Source organism: Bufo gargarizans, unplaced genomic scaffold, assembly GCF_014858855.1.
Source record: "Bufo gargarizans isolate SCDJY-AF-19 unplaced genomic scaffold, ASM1485885v1 original_scaffold_2116_pilon, whole genome shotgun sequence".
Classification (NCBI taxonomy): Eukaryota; Metazoa; Chordata; class Amphibia; order Anura; family Bufonidae; genus Bufo; species Bufo gargarizans.
This window is the reverse complement of record NW_025334650.1, coordinates 106,180-122,004: the sequence shown is the minus strand read 5'-3', so window position 1 is coordinate 122,004 and position 15,825 is coordinate 106,180. Positions and strand designations below refer to the sequence as shown.

The following is a 15,825-nucleotide window of genomic DNA, read 5'->3' as shown; positions in this document are numbered from 1 at the left end:
TCTTTGGAATGTACTTTAGGATGTATTCAATCATTTGGCTTAAATATCTTATTATAAATTCAATATACAGAAATCAGATTCTTCCGATAAACCTTTCCATGGAACTTTACTATCTACAGCAGAAATACCCCCAATTGTAAGGTATTCTAATTTGTTATCTCACTCTTCTAAATCTCAGTATAAGACTTATGAGTCATCTCTGACTTCCCTCCTCCAAGAGACTAGAGGTATCATGGTTTGACAGAGTAGCTACTTTTAAAATGCTTCTTTTGCCGAAGCCATTTTATTTTTAGGACATTGCCAATCCTATTACCGAAAGTGTTTTTTTCCTACCGCCACCAGATTATGTTGAAATTTATATGGGCTAATCACAAGCCTAGGGTAGAATTGAAGTGGTTAAACTAGAAATAGATTGACGAGAGACCATGGTGTGCCAAATCTTCATTTATATTATTTGGCGACCCAGGTCTTAAAATTGACTGGCTGGTGGCACATGAATTTGCAGAAATATTGTATACAGGTGTGTCCCCATGTAATTTACCAGAAATTTCAATAATCCGCAGCCAGGATCCTATCTGCCTGCACCATCCGGCTTGCAAGCCTCTTCACTGGTCTGTACCCAAGTGTGTGGGATGAGTAGTGCTGCCAATCTGAGTTTTCCCATGTACTTTACGACATGCTATGATTGCAGCTTTGTGGGATCTGTAATTACTTTCTTCCTTATTACCTATTTATAAGGCCTCTGTCACAAATGCTCACATGACGCAAGGGGATCAGATCACCGCTGCAGCCAGCGATTGGGCTGCAGGTGGTGTCAAACTGGAAGTTTTTAGCGAGAGAGTGCAGCAGAGCATGTCAGGCCAGGAGGAGAAGGAGCAAAGATCCATTGTCGGGAAGCAGGCAAGTAATCTTCTCTTTACATGTCTGACCAAGTTGGGGGGTTTGCCAAACTCTTCATCCATCCTTTCTCAACCCCTTAAACTCTGCATCCAATGTATGGAGAACCTTGCAAACTGTTTGATGGAAATTCCCTTCTAGTACTTTCTCCACCTTAAGAAACACTTTCCATCTAGACAAACGTGACTTGTTATAAGTACCTTCAAATTAGGAATTTTCGATCCAACCAAGTAAAGGAGATTAAACCATGTGAAACTAGGATGTTCATTATATTCTTCAACTGGGTTAAAAAGGTCTGAAAAATTTGCTTACTAGTGAACCACAAGTCATTAACGAGCCCAATCCCTTTTTTCGCAATGGGAATAGGATTTAGAACGTTCTTTTCCTGTGGAAGACTGGTCAAAAGCTTTACGCTTAATCTATACCAATCTGAAATGTAGCTCTCACTTCGAGGCGACTGTGAAGACTTTCCTGAGGTGTTATGTCACTTCAAGATACTGGACGGGATGCGGATGTATAGGGAACCTATTCCACATTTTAATATTCTCCCCAATGGCTCAACTATTTTGGCAATAGATATACAAATTACTATGTAAAGAGATCTCATTGGCTCCTCATATGGCCTTGCTCTTTTTAGACTTACAATTCCCAGCTCAAATTAGGCCATTACTTTGCAAAATAATTTTCATTTCTAAGATAGTGTTCGGCAGATACTGGACACAGCTGCAAATCCTTATGGATGAAGTTATATCCGTTATTAACACTACTTACATTTACAAAAAGATTATTGCCATCGTTCTATCATGTTTGGCACCGGTGGATTTGTAATGCTAATTGTACCACATTATTACTACTTATACCTATGACAACATGACTGATTGTTTGACTGGTCAGGATTTCTTTGTCTTTGTATTCAATAGCTCTTTGGTTTTATCTTCTGGGTTACAGATAAGGAGTACCTATCCTATGATATGTGATGGACATGTGTTCTGTTACCTCTACTATTATGTGAATTCCTATAGAGGGTAATACTGTATGATACTATGGATGTTATCACATGTCCTATATGTCACTACAACGTGTTATGATTACAAAACCTAGTATCTTGGAGAACACTCTTTCGAGTGGCACTCTGCTTTTTTTTTTGTAGCACTTGGAGAACAGAAGGAAGGATTAATCAAACCTACCCATATCTTTGTCTTCCTGGACTCTCTTTCGTTCATCTAAGAATGCTTGGAGCCATCTCTGCTTGTCCTCCGGTTTCTTGGCACAAAATAAATGCACTTCATCAGTTTGCCTATTCACCATCTTAAAAGCGTTCTTAATGTTAAGATTGAAGTCCCTGTCCTTTCCATCTTCTACATCAGTGAATTCCATTTCGTCCATGTCTATACTCCCTTTATAATACAAGATGTCTCTGCGCAACAAGTCCTTCTTGCAGAAGACCAGCTGGTGGTCAAAGAGGAAAAAAGTCCTCTGCTGGCTCTTGCTTTGTTTGAAGAGCTTTGTTAGTTCCCCTGAATGGATCAGCTCAGAACTTCTGGCTAAAATGTCTTGTCCCTAAAAAAATAAAAATAAAATTTTTATATTTGTAGACATAGAAACATAGAATGTGTCGGCAGATAAGAACCATTTGGCCCATCTAGTCTGCCCAATAGACCTTCCATTCTCAGCACCCACAGATAAGGTTCTAAACTGTTAGTACATACAGATAGGCTTAGAACAAACATGATGCTCACACTTTGGGACATGGGGCAGAGGTGCCTGTAATTAGTCGGATTCATGCTCTAGTCTCATAAGGATGTACCTACCTACATGGATTTCTATGTAGGTAGCCATATCCTTACAGACACCTAAAATGATTTGAAACCTTTTAACATAAATTATACAGTTCACATTTAGACTAAGATTCTTTCTACATAAAAGTTGAGCAACTTCAGGATAAAGTATGTAAGGTCATGATTTTAGCCCAGAGCTACGTTCATAATTTTCAGTAAGCTCCAGAGCTGAAATCTGCCACCTTCTCCAGCTTGCTCAAAGTCTATACAGGGCTTGTTCTGATGATCTGCATTCTGAGAGTCTTCCCATTGGGACTGAACCATAAACTAATGTAGGAAAAACTCCAAGAATGCAATGCAAAGGAGAGCACTGCTCTTCGAGAAATATCTGTTGACAGATTAAAAAATAAATTAAAAAATGCTAAATTCTGAAATCAGCTTGGGGGAATATTCTTGAAATATACAGGAGAACATAAAACTAGGCAAAATAGAGGACAATATCTTTTTCTAGAAAATCTGAGTGATAAGCATCATGGCTGCTATTAAAGAGGACCTCTCACCTCTGACAGGTCTGTTTTAGTAACTACTTGCATTCCTCGTGTTATAACAATGCTAGAGCATCAGTTCTTATGACTCTAAGCTCTGCTATTCCTTTATTATTCCTGCTAGAAGTTATGGATCACGTGCTAATAGTTTGCAATGAAGATCCAGCTGGGTGTTACTAGTTGGTGGGGAGTCCCTGCACAGTCTGACACTGGCAGCCCTGATTGAATAGTATGACACACACCCAATTGCGAACACCCAGCTGGATTTTCATGCTTCAGAGTTGTTATTACATGGGGAATGCAAGTAATTAAACAGACATTTCAGGAGAGGCGACAGGGCTTCTTTAAATCTTCACTTTGCTTCTCAGACCCCAAAACAGCAAAGTTGTTATTGAGTGAAACAACCCAATGTGAAAACGTTAATGGAATCAGGATGGTGATCCCTAGATAAGTTCTTCTGGCAGTCATATTGTCACTAAGACATAACATGATATATTATCTTTTTCTGATAAGAAGTTATAAGGACTTACTGGCGTTTTTTTTTTTTTTTTTTTCTAAAGTAGGAAATTCTCTCTCTTTCTGATGATACTAAATAACTGGGCATTTCCAGTCAGAGATTTGCATAACCTCCAAAACCATTATTTTAGAGATATCAGTTTCCTGGTACTAGATTTTTTTTTTTTTTGTTTACTGAATCCTGTACGCTGCCAAGAACTCACCTCCCACCCAACTATGGAGACCTGCCAGCAGGCAATCTTGTCAATGCTCTCCAGTCGCCTTTTCCGTTCATTAATTAGGCAGGCCACATTTTTCATGGCTTCATAGGCTTCTTTTATTCTGTTGTAATCCCTGCAAGAGAAACAAGCTGATGTTTGACAAGTCAACACACAATGCATAACACAGGGAGGGCGATTACTGGGAACGAATGGAAGGTGTTCACCAGCAGAGCTCCTATTTTCAGATTAGTTGTAGAAACATTGGGAGAAATTCATCATGTCCTACACTCTGACTCCAAGAACTTGGAAAATAGAGTCTTGTGAATTTTTGGGCTTAAAAATTAAATAGGTGATGTATGTCCTTTGTGGTTAAGATTCTGTTCCATCAGGATTTTGCTACTTTCTAACAGCAACAACAGCATCATTTGCAACGTTTCACTTTTCATACAGAATACTGGAACCCCAACAGATCACACTAACATATATTGCTGAGATCCATTTGTTGTGGCTACATTCTGAAGAGAAGCCATGACACTAGTGTGAACAGAGCCTATCGTGTATTAAGAAAGACAAAAAAAAAAAGTTTATACACAAGACAACATTTTATATATTAACAGTAGATATGATGTCATTTTCTTTCTTATATCTGTTTCTGCACAGATTGGGTGATAAGACGCATCCTGGGCCAAAAATAGGTGGGGCCTATGCAAGCACTGCCCATATGGGGGCAGTCCCAGGGCTTGCATGCCCCAAATCTACCACCTACAATGTTAGTAAGTCACCCTGAATGTTGTCGGGTGTGGGCTGGTCCCAGCCCTTGGTAGTAGCTGGTCAGTAGGCCAGGGTAGAAGTGGAAAGAGAGTATACTAGAAGTAAATACAGTGTAGCAGAAGATGTGGAGAGAGTGGCATCCTTGGACAAGCAAACACCCACCCTGTGAGTGAAAAGCAGCCAGAAAAGCAACTGCACTAAGAGAAAACCTCAGAAGGAGAGCACAATGGAATTTTTACCGACGATACAGAGGACATTTTTAAGTGCGTGGACAGGAAACCAGTGAAGGTAACACACATCTTAGGCTGTAGACTTCACTGCATTGTCTGGGGTTGAAGGGTCAGGCTTCCAGACATACTCCAGAGACAGACTGGCCATCTGTTTGACCACTGCAGTGCCATCGATAGAGAAAGGAAAAAAAGTTGCATGCTATTGGCTGATTTTGGAAGACTGCAGTGCTTATCTGGAAAAGGACCCAGAGGAGAGCCATTCACTCTATACACAGTCTTTGAAAAACTACCTGGTTACACCTCAGAACTGTACCCATTATGCAGGTTTGCACCTGCTAACGTTAGGGCTGAAACCATTACTCGAATTAACAGAGTAACTCAACAAAAAATAAAAATCATCAATGCAAATATTTTGCATCGATGATTCGTTTGTGCCATGGGACCACGGAGTGCGAGTGAAGAGCTTGCTATTACTCACGCTCCGTGGTCACCCGCACAGTGCTGCACTAGATCCTGACGTACACACACATGGTCAGGACATAGTGCACGTAAGCACACACTATGACCTGATGCTGTGTGACGTCAGGTCCCAGTGCAGAGGATGGAGTGTCGGCAGCACCCCTACAGGAAAGGTAAGTGTGGCGAAACCAACCTCGCCACTGGGTTTTGGAGAGGACTGTTTAAAAGCCTCTTGCCTCAGGATTATGGCCCATAGTAACTGTAAAGGAGAAGACAGACCGGCCGCACAGCTTAACTCTGTCTGTAGAATTGTATTTTATGTTATTATGCGTTCGGTTAAATTGTATGTTATGTGAGGGCACCCAGATAGCTAATATTATTGTATTCGTGTATTCTGAGTGCCATTCACCTAATGATATGCACTCAGACGTGAGCTATCTGGGGATATGTTAAATGTCTGTGTTTGCTGTGGGGGTGTCCATTGTGTGTTTGGGTGGTGATTCCTGTCCTGTTGTCTCCACATGTGTATTGGTGATCTCCCCTTTGTCCTGAGAGATAATTGGATTGTGTTCGGTCGTCTCCGGGACAGAGGGGAGGAAACCATGATGCATTGTGGGGATATGTTGTATCTGTCCTGTATCTGCAAAAACTGTAATAAAAACCAGGCTGGGTGTGCCAGCACTTCAGATCACTGCTTGACCCTCAACACGGAGCCTTGTCTCGTTATTGGGGGATTCCCTGTATGCTGTTGGAGACTGATTGCCAGGAGTGTAAGCTGACGGATACGCTTTTCCTGTTCGTCTGACTGACAGCTACTTGTGAGGTTCCAGTTTGGAGTGCTATTTTGTATCCAGTTCGGGAGGTTGGTGTTCTGCAGTAGCTGTGCCTGTCTCTCGGAAAGGGGCATATCGCCTAAACGGATTTTAGCCCCTTGTCTGCTGAAACGGTGCCGTTACATTGGTGGCAGCAGCGGGATCGTTCCTACAGCCAGAAGGACAGCTACAGGAGACACCATTTCTTTGGATTTTACAACTTAAGGGCAACGCATGTCTCAGTACAGCGACCCTAAAAGCACCAGGATGGAACCAGCAGTGGAGTACAGATACTCTGTGGAGGAATTTGACCGTATGATGTGGTTGCGGCTGAACTTCTTCGGACCCAATCCAGCTGAGAAATACGTGAAGTTCGTGAGGAATCTAGTGTCTAAGACCCTACTATACCGGGCAGAAGGTGACGGTCAGCTGCCACGTTGGGTGGACCTCCATCGGAGGTTACGGTTGCGGGACAGTGGGAGCCTAGTCTCCATTCCCCAGCGACAGTGTGAAGTGCAGGGAGGGGAGAGCAGCGGCCTCCCTCCCCAGCGGCAGGCTGAGTTACAGGGGGCAGAGGTAGTTGTTCCTGCCCCCCAGCAGCAGAGTGATATGCCGGGAAGGCAGTGTGAAATGCAGGGAGAGGAGAGCAGCGGCCTCCCTCCCCAGCGGCAGGCTGAGTTACAGGGGGCAGAGGTAGTTGTTCCTGCCCCCCAGCAGCAGAGTGATATGCCGGGAAGGCAGTGTGAAATGCAGGGAGAGGAGAGCAGCGGCCTCCCTCCCCAGCGGCAGGCTGAGTTACAGGGGGCAGAGGTAGTTGTTCCTGCCCCCCAGCAGCAGAGTGATATGCCGGGAAGGCAGTGTGAAGTGCAGGGAGGGGAGAGCAGCGGCCTCCCTCCCCAGCGGCAGGCTGAGTTACAGGGGGCAGAGGTAGTTGTTCCTGCCCCCCAGCAGCAGAGTGATGTGCCGGGAAGGCAGTGTGAAATGCAGGGAGAGGAGAGCAACGGCCTCCCTCCCCAGCGGCAGGCTGAGTTACAGGGGGCAGAGGTAGTTGTTCCTGCCCCCCAGCAGCAGCATGATTTTTTGGGAATTGGGAGCCGAGTCTCCATTCCCCAGCGGCAGGCGGAGTTACAGGGGGCAGAGACAGTCGGTCCTGTCCCCCAGCGGCAGAGTGTCCTACAGGGGATAGAGAGCCCAGTCTCCTTTCCCCAGCAGCAGGACACTGTATTGGGAGCGGAGGCGGTCGGTCGCCCTCCCCAGCGGGTGGAAGTATGTATGGGAGAGGAGCTCGTTACCCCCTCTCCCCAGCGGCAGCTTAACGCACCAGGGGGAGACAGTAAGCCCCACAACTGTGCAGATGGGACCGTGGTCTCTGCACTTACAGCACAGGGGGTAGGGACAGTTGGTCCTGTCCCCCAGCAACAGGGCTGTTTAGCCAAAGGGGAGACAGTCGGTTTCCCCCTCCAACAACCAGACTCCAACCAGGCTTCTTCCGTGGTAACGCTGGCACCAGGGCAGAGTACCGCTGATCCCTGCCCACAAAGCAACCTCCACTCCAAGCCAGGGAGCAACACAGAGACCGGGAGTACCAGCTTCCAACATAACCTTGGTGGACTTACTGGACAGAGACAGGCTACGAAATTCAGCAGGTCCAGTATTGGGTTGTGGGTGGGCTGCCAGACTAACTCAGGTACCGACCGGCGTGAGGTCAGGTATCTGGTTAGTCTTCCCTGGGGGGGGGGGGAGATGTGTGGCGAAACCAACCTCGCCACTGGGTTTTGGAGAGGACTGTTTAAAAGCCTCTTGCCTCAGGATTATGGCCCATAGTAACTGTAAAGGAGAAGACAGACCGGCCGCACAGCTTAACTCTGTCTGTAGAATTGTATTTTATGTTATTATGCGTTCGCTTAAATTGTATGTTATGTGAGGCACCCAGATAGCTAATATTATTGTATTTGTGTATTCTGAGTGCCATTCACCTAATGATATGCACTCAGACTTGAGCTATCTGGGGATATGTTACATGTCTGTGTTTGCTGTGGGGGTGTCCATTGTGTGTTTGGGTGGTGATTCCTGTCCTGTTGTCTCCACATGTGTATTGGTGATCTCCCCTTTGTCCTGAGAGATAATTGGATTGTGTTCGGTCGTCTCCGGGACAGAGGGGAGGAAACCATGATGCATTGTGGGGATATGTTGTATCTGTCCTGTATCTGCAAAAACTGTAATAAAAACCAGGCTGGGTGTGCCAGCACTTCAGATCACTGCTTGACCCTCAACACGGAGCCTTGTCTCGTTATTGGGGGATTCCCTGTATGCTGTTGGAGACTGATTGCCAGGAGTGTAAGCTGACGGATACGCTTTTCCTGTTCGTCTGACTGACAGCTATTTGGGAGGTTCCAGTTTGGAGTGCTATTTTGTATCCAGTTCGGGAGGTTGGTGTTCTGCAGTAGCTGTGCCTGTCTCTCGGAAAGGGGCATATCGCCTAAACGGATTTTAGCCCCTTGTCTGCTGAAACGGTGCCGTTACAGTAAGTATTTTAGTTCACTGGCACTGCGCCTGGGCACCGATGGCTAGGAGGGGGGGAGTGGTGGAACTGATGGCAGTGGGGGGAGCTGGTGACATTGGAGGGGGAACTGGTGGCACTGCTGGAGGAACTAATTGCATTGGAGGGGGAATTGATGACACTGGGGGGGGGGGGACTGATTGCAGGGGGGCTGATGAGTTTTTATAGAAAACGTTCTTTTAATTAGTTTTTTTCTGATTAGAGTACTCGATTAATTGTTTGATTGAATCGGTAGAATACTTGATTACTAAAATAATAGATAGCTGCAGCCCTAGCTACCATTTCTCTCAGTAAAAAAGACTGTCAATTTGTTACCTCCAAGCAGACTTGATCATTGCCTCCCTCTCTGCCAGGCCCTGTCCTCCTGCCTTGCACCCTGCTGCTCATCTGACATCAAGGTCACCCTGGCCACCATCAGGCAGGAATCCTCCCCAAGTAAACAAAAGGGTGCATCCCTCCCATCACTGCACGAGCAACCGTGAGTACTACCATCATCGTCAGGCCACGTGTGGACGCTGCACCTCCACTGGACTATATGGGTCTGCCAAAGATTGCCGGAGAAAGACAACTTGTTGTACTCGACGTTCCTATAGAATGGAATGAAGAGGCTGCACGTAACCACCACTCCATTCAAACATGGAAATACAGGGACCCCCATTCTGATGATCAGCCAAGGACTCCACAGGTTGGAACCCTGCCAATCAGACACTTATCCCATATCCTATAGATAGAGACTAAGTCTTCGTCGTGGGACAACCCCTTTAAGTACAAAGCTGTCCTTAAGTGTCTTCAAGGGGTTAAGCTTAACGTCAGCTTGGACAAAGAATATAACAAAACTTCTAGATGACAACTTTAAATATTAGCAAGAAGAATAAACAAATCGGGCAGTCAGGATCTGAAGACTGCAAGTTATGACGGACACGTACATGCCACAACAAAGACTGGAAATCTGTGTCCTAGCTGGTATTTACACCACGGGTGTGAATATCTAATTTATTCACATTTTCCCATACAGAAATTCTTAAAGATTAGGGTCAGGGAAGCGACATTCTCTGCCGGCCTAGGAAGAATAGATTACTCTATTTTTCAGCCATCACACTGTGGACCTTCTCCACTTTCCCCTGCTGAGCTCCAGCACAGCCCAACACTACTCCTATTGTGCTTCTGAGAGGACCATTCGTTACCCCAGATAGAGGGGGGTCCGCGGTCACACGATACACCAAGAAGTATGGAGCGATAAGAGGGAGAGAAATTAAGAATATCATTTGGTGGCAAGAGAACGACAACCATGAGAGACATCAAAACAGCGTTAAAAGCCAAGAGATGAATGTGTCAATTCAAGAGCGAACACTGAGAGCTTGTGGTTGAGGCTGAGAAAGGACTTGAGGATTGTTCCAGAGGAGATAGACAACAAAGCCTGTGTGCTGCAGACATATAGATTTCTTTCCTTAGATTTTTAACTAAAAGTCTTGCAGTCAGATACTTCCTTGTTCTTATCGGTTGTTTTTCACACATTTCTGATAAATAAAAAAATATGTATAAACCATAGGCTCCATTCACACGTCTGCAATTCTGTTCCGCATTTTGCGGAACCGAATTGCAAACCCATTAATTTCTATGGGGCCACACTATGTGCTGCCCGGATCTGGAATTTCAGATCTGCACTTCCGGGTCCGCAATTCAGTTCCCGAAAAAAATAGAACATGTCCTATTCTTGTCTGCAATTGGGGACAAGATTAGGCAATTTTTATTATAGTGACGGCGATGTGAGGTCCGCAAAATGCGGAACGCACATTGCCGGTGTCTGTGTTTTGCGGATCCGCAAAACACATACAGATGTGTGAATGGACCCTTACATATAAAATATGCAATGTGTGTCATACATACATATAGGATGGAGCCTAAACCTCATTGTACACTAAAAAGTACAGTCATGTATAATGGGGCAGCTGTGGTCCTATACACACATACATATATACATATATACCGCACACACTAGGGCAGATTTACTAATCCTACACATGGCCAAAATATAGACCTGCCCCAGATTTATCACAGTGGCTCAGGCTGGACGGTAAATCTGGTGCATGGATAAACACTTTTCTCTAGCTCTATACAAACTGTTGGTTGACTTGGGTTACTTGCACACCTGCGGTAAGGTATCTGGCAGACTGTTCTGGCAGAGTTCACCGGATCCGGTCTAGCCGGATAGAGCTGTGCCCCGCAGGGCCCATTGACTATAATGGGATGCGCTGGGGATTTGTCTGGTTTCTGGCATGAGCTCTGGGTTTCAGCTGGACAAAAACTGGTGCATGCATCGTTTTGTCTGGCCGAAATCCAGTGCTTCACCGGAAACTGGCTGGATCCCCGCCAGATCCCATTATAGTCAATGGGCTTCAGCAATGAAAGCAGCGGTATCTGGCTAGGCAGGCTGCATCTCTGTAGGCAAAACCCCCCCAAAAACTATACCACATCAGGTGTAATGAGTTGATCAGGGATAATAGCTGAATAGTTGGATTAAAGCTTCTATGCATATTGATGACCTATCCTGAAGGTAGACCATCAGTCTGAAAATCCCAGACAACCCTTTTATGCTTACCACCAAGATTTTTTAGCATATTCACAGGATATGTCATCAATGTCAGATAGGTGGAGGGCCAACCTATTGGACAAAATGAATTACCCCAAACCTCTTCTGGATGAACCAGCCACATATATGCTTGGATGTTTCCATTACTCCCGTACATCTGAATGGTGCGAGTTGTGCGGCCACCTCTGCCTGAGGCCTCCTGCACCCGAACGTGTGCGGCCCGTTGCCGTATTGCAGACCACATTTGCGGATACACAATACACAGGCGCTGCTCCGTGGGCATTCCGCATCATGGATGCGGACCCATTCACTTCAATGGGTCTGCAAATCCGGAGATGCGGAGTGCTTCCGTGGGGTTTCATCCCGTACTTCTGTTCTGCAAAATATAGAACATGTCCCATCTTTTTGCGGAATGGGTGGATCGCGGACCCATTAAAGCAGGGATGGACAACCTGCGGCTCTCCAGCTGTTGTAAAACTACGATTCCCACCATGCCCTGCTGTAGGCTGATAGCAGTAGACAGTGTGGGCATGCTGGGAGTTGTAGTTTTGCAACAGCTGGAGAGCCGCATGTTGGCCATCCCTGCATTAAAGTGAATGGGGCCGCGACCCGCTGTGGCTGCCCCGCGGTCGGTGTTTGTGCATTGCGGCTCGCAGCACGGCCATGGGGCGTTCGTGTGCAGGAGGCCTGAATGGGGCATCCAATGTCTACCTCACCTCGCAGAACAGGTGGTCTCCCAATAAGTGGGGGTCTAATAGAGGCATAATAAAATATTCATAAACTATTTGTGTGTTTTGTTTTTTTGTACAAATGCAATTGCAACTACTGTACATAATCACTGAGTGCCGTCCACTAATGAGATTTTGAAGAGTGTGATGATTCAATAAATCAGCGATTCGATCATTATCAGAGTGTAAAGATAAATGAAACATTTTTAACAATATTTTTAGACTTTTGAATTATAAAAAATAAAATAAAAAAGTATCTTATTAAATTCAATTATCCCCTGTAAGAGTCATTTGGCAGTCAAGCTCCCACCTGTGGTCCTGGGTTGTGTACTTGAGCAGCTCGGCTAGCTGCAGAGGATACTTGCAGATCTTCTGGACTGGAGTCAGCAGGAAGCCATCAATAGCGATATCGATCATCTGTTGTAGCAGCCGGCAGGCCTCAAAGAAGTGCCGATATCTACTGTGCTTCATCAGGTTGGAAAGCTCCAGGCAGGCGTTGGGGTGGTTGTTACAGTACTCAGAGTAGATTGAAAATCCATCCTGCTGCATGAGCATGCAAAACAACAACAACAACGCAATATATTCCATTATCTTTTGTATAAGTGGCAGGATCAACCAAAATGGGCATGACTTTGGCAATACTATATTTAATTATGAAAATTTTAGTTATTAATTATAAAAATGAATAATTTTTTGGTTTGTAAAACAAAATAAAGAAACAGATATTTTTTTTCTGACCAATTGAAACACCAAAAATGTATGAAATGAAAAATGATATGCAGCGCTGGCATTAGGATGGGTGATGCCTAGAGATGAGCGAATTTCATATTTTGAAATTCATTCACACTTAGTTTGGTGGTAAAAGGTGAACTGCGTTATGGATTCCGTTACCACGGACCATAACGCAATTCTATGACGGAATGCATAACGGAATGCCTTTAGAGGACTCCCCTGCATAACGGAAACGGAACGGATCCATTTTGCATCCCATAGACTTCTATTATGACGGAATGAATAATGGAATGCCTCTAAAAGGCATAGAATTGCGTTATGGTCCGTGGTAACGGAATCCATAACACAATTTTGATTTTACCAGTAAACGAATCGCAAACTAATTTCATAAGCGGAAATTCGCTCATCTCTAGTGATGCCCTGTGCAGTTCCTTCTACTGACATGCCACCATATGATCAATGATATAGACCCCAAATAATACAGTCATACACCGCTCAAATACCACTGCCATAAGGTGCCCAAATAATGCTGCCAGATAGTTGCTTATGTAACACGGTCCATGCCATTAACTAGAGAACAATGCGGTGTTGTCGTCTACTGCCTGTTCATAGGATTGGGCTCCAGTTGTGGGATCAGTTGCCAATGCCATTAAAAGGGGTTTTCTGGGCTACAGATACTGATGGCCCATCTAGAGAACAGGTCATCAATATCAGATCTGTGAGGGTCCAATACCCAGCACCCCCACTAATCAGCTGTTTCAGGCCGCCATTGAGCCTGCAAACTATACTGTATACAAAGTACAGCACCATACACAATGTAGGGGCTAGTCCAAGGTACTTCAGCTCAGCCCCCATTTACGTGAATGGGAGCTGCATTGCAGTACTCTGGCGCATGAAACTACACAATGTACAATCCGCATGCTGTATAGCGGGTGCCCGAAACAGCTGATTGGTGGAGGTTGCTGGGAGCTGGACCCCCACCGATCTGATATTGATCTATCCTATCTACTTGCTTTCATTCAACGGAGGACAAAACTCTGTCTCGGTGATGTGATGGACACACAGATGCGCTCCTCTGTAACTATACTGTAACTGTAAAGAGCTGTGCACCTGTGCGTCCATCCCATGACCAGGACAGATTTGTATTCCTTGGAAGTGAAAGGTTGAAGGGGTTGTCCACGATTAGAAAAACATGGCTGCTTGCTTCTAAAAAGAGCACCACCCCTCAACACAGGTTGAGTGCAGTATTACAGCTCTGTCCCATTGACTCCAATAGAGATGAGCTGCAATACTAAACACAACCCATGGAAAAGGGTGGTGCTGTTTTTGGGAGAAAAGAGACAAGTTTTTTCTTATACTGGACAACCCCTTTAAAGCTCCTATTACTGAGGCCTGCACAGATGAGTGGATGCAGAAAGTATATTGGAAGTCCAACTTGTCACTAAACAATGAATAACCTTTATTTGCAAAAACTTTTAGGCTGGGTTCACACTGGACAACTGGTTGGTCTTCACACATTGGGAAGATTCGGCATTCTATTGAATGGGAATTGACAAAAATTTAAAAAAATAATGCCCAACCAACTCACATTTTCAAGGAAACAGCCCCCAATTTCACTCAAATGAGGGTCTTCCTTGTTGTATTGCTTCTCCAAGTTCTTGTAGAAGGTTTTCTGGAACTTATAGACGTCTTCAATGTTTCCAAAGATGGTTTTCAGTTGTGCTTCAGTGAACATGCTTGTGTGCTTTCGACATTGCTTGATGTAGCCCTGAAATCATAAATCACATAATCAGTTTTTTTTAAAATGCAGCAGTTACGGTGTTCATGGTCTAGAGCAGGGATGCTCAACCTGTGGCCCTCAAGCTGTTGTAAAACTACAACTCCCACCATGCCATTCTGTAGGCTGATAGCTGTAGGCTGTCCGGGAATGATGGGAGTTGTAGTTTTGCAACAGCTGGAGGACCGCAGGTTGTGCATGCCTGGTCTAGAGCCTGGTATATAAACTCAATTAATTTGGTACTGAGGTACCATGCAGACAAGAGGCGCAGTGAAGGACTTGGCATAATTCAAACATTCCTTCGTTACAGCAGTTTTACTTTGTATCACCCTGGTAAGATCAATACACAATTTTCTCCTCTACTAAAACCATAGAAATAATGGAAGCAGCGTAGATAAATCTGTATATAGGCTAATCCATGATGTATGGATGGGGGTGGGGAGCCCACAGTATACCTCGCAGATGTCCTTCAGATGTTTGATGTAGACCCGCTCTGTGTTCATTATCTCTTGAATTACATTTGTTCGCATTTGATCCTTGTTTTCAGGGCTCTTGTGACGAAATTTAGCAATATCAGAGTCATGATCCTCATCTTGAAGGCTTCCAGAGTTCTCAGAAACATCTTCTTGATTCACCCGTAACTAGAAACATATGGATTAATAATAATCTTTATTACTTAGATCCATGGCGTTGAGGTTGGACATTGTATTCTGTTCAGGTGGTCTAGTGATGCCTTACCCTAACAAAACTTGCTGGAAACCAGGCTTCAGCATCTCCGATTCGCCCCCACCACCAGTCCTTATTTGAAGCTTCAAGGACTCGTATGACATCTCCGGCCTTGAAGGCCAGCTCCTGATCATCCATGGTGACATGATCCCATAAAGCTTCTGCATAAACAGTGCTACCATCACTTATCAACTGAAACAAGATACATTGAGAGTAGGCAGTTAAAAAGGAGTGTTCCCATCTCATAAAATGATGGCGTATAGTCAGGATATCCCTTACTTTTATAAATGGAGGTCCAACTGATACCAAAAGTGAAGCACTCCTGTCACACGGTTGTGCAGGGATCTACAGATGGTCCTATTCACTGAAAATTGGGCTAAGCTGCAGTCCCTTGCACATCGGGTGGTCAGGGTGCAGAAAAAGGGGCGAAGTGCTAAATCTCTGCTGCAGCCCTTTCATTCTCGGGATTGGGGAAGGTCCCAGAAGTCAGTCCCCCATGATCGT

General features: G+C 44.9%; 1 protein-coding gene across 5 annotated transcripts in view; it reads right to left on the bottom strand.

The window, feature by feature from the left end:
- Positions 1-15,825, bottom strand: part of SPATA13 (spermatogenesis associated 13) — a 73,978-nt gene that overhangs the window by 11,815 nt on the left and 46,338 nt on the right. For 4 of the 5 annotated variants that reach the window (XM_044274904.1, XM_044274906.1, XM_044274908.1 and 1 more), the window contains 6 exons: positions 15,334-15,513; positions 15,051-15,236; positions 14,407-14,586; positions 12,397-12,629; positions 3,940-4,069; positions 2,085-2,457 (listed from right to left, as the gene is read on the bottom strand). In XM_044274904.1, coding sequence (XP_044130839.1) covers positions 2,085-2,457; positions 3,940-4,069; positions 12,397-12,629; positions 14,407-14,586; positions 15,051-15,236; positions 15,334-15,513 — 1,282 coding nt within the window. The remainder of the gene's footprint in view (positions 1-2,084; positions 2,458-3,939; positions 4,070-12,396; positions 12,630-14,406; positions 14,587-15,050; positions 15,237-15,333; positions 15,514-15,825) is intronic. The other variant, XM_044274905.1, reaches the window with a different exon arrangement.